Genomic DNA, 4,568 nt, shown 5'->3' on the forward strand with positions numbered 1-4,568 from the left:
CAGGGAGGAGCCGCTGCTGACCATGTTGACGACGAAGCGAAAGAAGGGGTAGAGGAGCATCGAGGCCCAGAAGAGCCAGTTGACAAGCGTCCAGGGCCGCCGCGGGGGCACCACGGGCGTCTCGGGGAAGGTGCCCGTGCGGGAGTACTCCTCCTGGAAGGCGTCCTGTGGGCACAGGGCTGCTGATTGCCGGCCACCCCAACCCAGGCCCGCTGGGTCCCACCCTCCCCAGCCCAGGCAAGACCACGGGAGTCTCCCCAGCTCAACCCAAATACCCTAACAGTATCCCAGGGCCGACAGGGCGCTCGCCCAACAAAGCACATCAGTGGTCCAGACGGCCGGCTCACCCATTATGGCCCAGTTCTCCAGGCAGTTGAGTTTTCTGGAGAAATGAGCTTCCATGCACCCGAACCCTCTACCTTAAGTGCTGAATTTTGATGCTAAACCAAAATTAAGTGCTAAACTTTTATCCACTTGAGAAAGAGATGTCTAAAGTTGGCCATACTCGTCTTCTTCCCCAACCAAGATGTACTGGACGATGCCATGTTCCGAATGAATCCTCAGATGGGCCGCTTTGGAAGTAGAGCATCTGGCCCTTCTTGGGCAGTTCAGGGGCTCTGCATGGCGGCTCCCGCCCGCCCCCCCAAACTCCTGCCCCTCCTCAACTTCCCTCCTGGGTCTCCTGGAGGGTGGGGGCAAGTCAGGAGGGTCTCAAGAAAAGCACATGATCAAGCAATTGTAAATAGACTGGACCGTGTGTGGAGTGTCCCACCCTCAAGAGGTAAAGGAGGGCTTCTCCAGTGGCACAGCGGATAGGGGCCTCCCTGCCAATGCATGAATTTGACCCCCGGCCTGGGAAGATGCCACAGGCCACTGAGCAACCAAGCCGTGTGCAGCCACTCTTGAAGCCTGTGCGCCCTAAGGCCCCTGCCTCACAGGAGAAGCCACCGCGGTGAGAAGCCCACACATCACAATAAAGAGCAGCTCTCTGGCTTGCGGCAGGAGAGGCCGTGCGCAGTAGCACAGCAAGGCAGACCCAGCACTAACGAACAAAGGAGGTGAGGGAGCCACAGCCAGTCCGCTAAGCGGAGGACTTCCTTGGAAGTGACAGTGACGTGTGGATGCCCCACAGGATGGTACCTAACTTGCCAGGGCCTCCGGTCCCACTTCTTGCCAGAATTGGGTGGTTTTTCTCATCGCGGTGAAGCCTGGTAACAAGGCTGCAGTGGGCTGGAAGTCTGCGCCTGTCTCCCTGAATTCCATGCTGAAACCTTAACCCCAAGATGAAGGTATGAGAAGGAGGGGCCTTGCAGGGTGTTACAGATCATGAGAGTGGAGTCCCCGTGAATGCGATTATGAAAGAGACCCCCAGAGAGCCGTCTCGCCCCTCAACCGTAAGGACGCAGCAACGTGGACGACGGCTAGGACCAGAGTCCGCCCACGCGGGCACCCTCATCCTGAACTCAACATCCAACCTCCAGAACTGTGGGGAAGAAGTTTCTGCTGTTTACAAGCCACCCAGCCTCTGGCACTTTGTTTTAGAGGCCTGCCTGGACTAAGACAGGAAATGGTACTTCTGTGCCTTAAAAAAGAAAAGCAAAAGCTTTACTGGGGTACATTTACATATCATAAAATTCACCCTTTTAAAAAATGGGTGAGTTTCCTTTTCTCGAATTTTTTCCTTCAATAGCCTTGATCGTGCTTTTCTATTGTAATAATGTTGGGCTTCCCTGGTGGCAGTAACGGTAAAGAACCCGCCTGCCCAGGCAGGAGATGTAAGAGTACTGGGTAAGATCCCTGGGTTGGGAAGATCCCCTGGAGAAGGGCATGGCAACCCACTCTTGCCTGGAGAATCCCATGGACACAGGAGCCTGGCAGGGCACAGTCCATGGGGTGGCAGAGTCGGACACGACTGAGCACCTTAGCATGCACTGTGATGTCACAGTGGGGAACCGGGGATGCCTTTTCCTTCTCATTTCCACTAAGACACCTGCTAAGCCAGGATTTTTTCCTGTGTACCTCTAACAAGAGGAGAAGGCACTCCCTTTCTTAGGAGTCAGCAAGATTCAGAATTCATATTCAGAGTTTTTTCCTCTGGTTCAATTAGAAAACCAAACATCACCCAAGACCCCACTGTTCCCGTGTCCCTGTGACTCCCACCAGCCTCCCGGGCTGTGTCCCTGTGACCATGTCAGGTAAGACGCGGATGCCTGGCTCGGGGCCAGACGTCAGCTCCGCAGCCCTCTCTGGGCTGTTATTTCTTTTGTAATAAAGTCCACCCAGCAGGGAGGAGACGGTTAATGGTGCCTCCATTTTTGGTCTCCGCGTCTTACCATCCTCTGGCACATTATACACCAGAAGTGGGAGCTGATTCCTAGAAAGAAACATCAACCCCAAAGTCTGTAGGAGCAGGAGAGCCTGCTGGCAGAGGACAAGGGCCCCAGGGCTACACTGAGAGCAGCTGCCACCAACGCACGGGCCAGGAGGGCATGGAGGCTGGGCACCCACATACAGTTGGACTAAGCGGGCCTTGCCAGCGTTCACTCGGCAAAAGAAATTTTCTCTTATGACCCTGGGGTAGAAAGGGAGGAAAAGGGGAGGAAAAAGAAAGTGGGACGCAGAGGGCTGGGGGGTGGGTGGGGGGAGGCTTCTGGGAACAGCTCCCCCAGGCGCCAGCCAGGGCTCAGGCCAGGGAAAGTGGCGTTTGCAGAGGACGGTGCTGTGGGGCCAGGCCTGCCACCCTTCCGAGGAGTGACGCCCTCTGTGACAGTGGGACACCCAGCGGCAGCTTGAAAACCACGTAATTCCAGTTCCCGAAGGCCAGTGCTCCAGACACAGCCCCTCCCGCCGGCTCCCTGCCCTGTGCCCCCAGCTCTGCACCGACTCAGACTGCCCTTGGCCTCGGGGACCCGGGGAACACCCACAGAGCCCCTCACAGCGTTGCCTCCTTCGCCCGTGCCTTAATTGGCACAGCTGTTGTTTAGTCTCTCAGTCGTGTCCGACTCTCTGCATCCCCAGAGACTCTAGCCCACTGGTCTCCTCTGTCCATGGGATCTCCCAGGCAAGAATACTGGAGTGGGTAGCTATTCCCTTCTCTAGGGGATCTTCCTAGACCCAGGGATCGAACCCATGGCTCCTGCGTTGCAGGCAAATTCTTTACCACTGAACCACCCGGGAAGCACCATGAATGGCAAACTGCTAATCCTTTCCACAAACTTCAAACTATAACCCAGAGAAGCACTTTCAATTAGAGATGAAAAGTTACAGACCACACAAATGAGAAACCCTGAAGGCTCTGGGGAGCGAAGGGTCTAGCATCACAGGTAAATGGTGGCATTCACTTGGGAGCCAGCTGTGGGTTGCCAAGGAGAGTAGTCCAGGGTGGTCAATGCTTCTCAAAGCTGGTGCCACCCCCAACCCCCAGCCGGGGTGGGGTGTCCCAAATGCTGACATGTAATACATGTACATTTTCTAACTGTGAGATCTGTCCCACTTAAAGGATGGCCCTGTTCGCACAGCTGATACCCTTCCTATTTTAGAGAATGCTGAAATGGCAGAAGCAGCTTCCTCTTTATTGGCGTCCCTGCTGGAACAAAGCGTTGGCCCAGAGTCCATGGCTGCCCGCCCCCTTCGTTTTTTGTTAAGTCTGAGAGCTGCACCCCTAAAACCCCAAGCCTGGAGTCAACAGAATTGTCTTTTGACACCGTCCACTGGAAACGTGAGGGTAAAAAGAAGTCCCCACCCCTTGGCCCCACGTGGTGGGTCACCGAGATTTTAAGCATGTCAAGCCCCAGACCCACGCAGGCTCCTGAGAAAACGAGGCTGACGCGGAAACCACAGAAGTTCGATCACGTTTCCTCGTGGAGGCACCGCTGACCACCTTCTCTCACTGGTCAGTGGTTGGCCCTCAAGGGAAAAGGGCAGTCTCAAAGGTCTGCTCACCGCCCCGGAGACAGGCTGCAGTCCCAGGCCTTTGTGGGGGCAGGCCCCGGCCCCCCAGCCTCTGGCTTTGATGAATGAGCTGGAAGATGCCTGCTGTTCCCTTGTCTTCTGGACCTTACTTTCCTCATCACGAGCTTGAGAGCTCTGACCTAGATGCTCCTTTCGAGAACTCCTTCCAAACTGAGCACCGTCACTTCATGCTAAACAGTTTGGAGGGGGATCCAAGACCGTAAGAAGAAAAGGGGGCCTCTGAGGAAAGCCCGGTGGACTCGCTTTGCACAAAGACAGGCGAACGTCTGTTGCCAGTGGAGAAACACCTGCTTTGCTTCAATGGGGTTTGGAGGCCATGTTTGTAGGTTTGTGTGTGTGGCTCTTTATGAAAGGATTCAGCTCTGAGGCCTTTTCTTAGCACAAATTTCAGGTTTTTTTCTACCACTAAATGACACCGCCCTTATGACAGAAAGTGAAGAACAACTTAAGAGCCTCTTGATGAAAGTGAAAGAGAAGAGTAAAAAAGCTGGCTTAAAGCTGAACATTCAGAAAACTAAGATCATGGCATCTGGTCCCATCACTTCATGGCAAGTAGATGGGGAAACAGTGGCTGACTTTATTTCTGGGGGCTCCAA

The 4,568-nt window shown here is 54.8% G+C and overlaps 1 protein-coding gene across 1 annotated transcript in view; it reads right to left on the reverse strand.

Annotated features, from left to right (window-relative positions):
* The window catches only part of AGPAT4 (1-acylglycerol-3-phosphate O-acyltransferase 4), a 21,936-nt gene that overhangs the window by 2,013 nt on the left and 15,355 nt on the right, over nt 1-4,568 (reverse strand). The window contains exon 7 of the mRNA XM_010840921.1: nt 3-165. Coding sequence (XP_010839223.1) covers nt 3-165 — 163 coding nt within the window. The remainder of the gene's footprint in view (nt 1-2; nt 166-4,568) is intronic.

The sequence above is a fragment of the Bison bison genome, unplaced genomic scaffold, assembly GCF_000754665.1.
Source record: "Bison bison bison isolate TAMUID 2011002044 unplaced genomic scaffold, Bison_UMD1.0 scf7180017864148, whole genome shotgun sequence".
NCBI classification, from domain to species: Eukaryota; Metazoa; Chordata; class Mammalia; order Artiodactyla; family Bovidae; genus Bison; species Bison bison.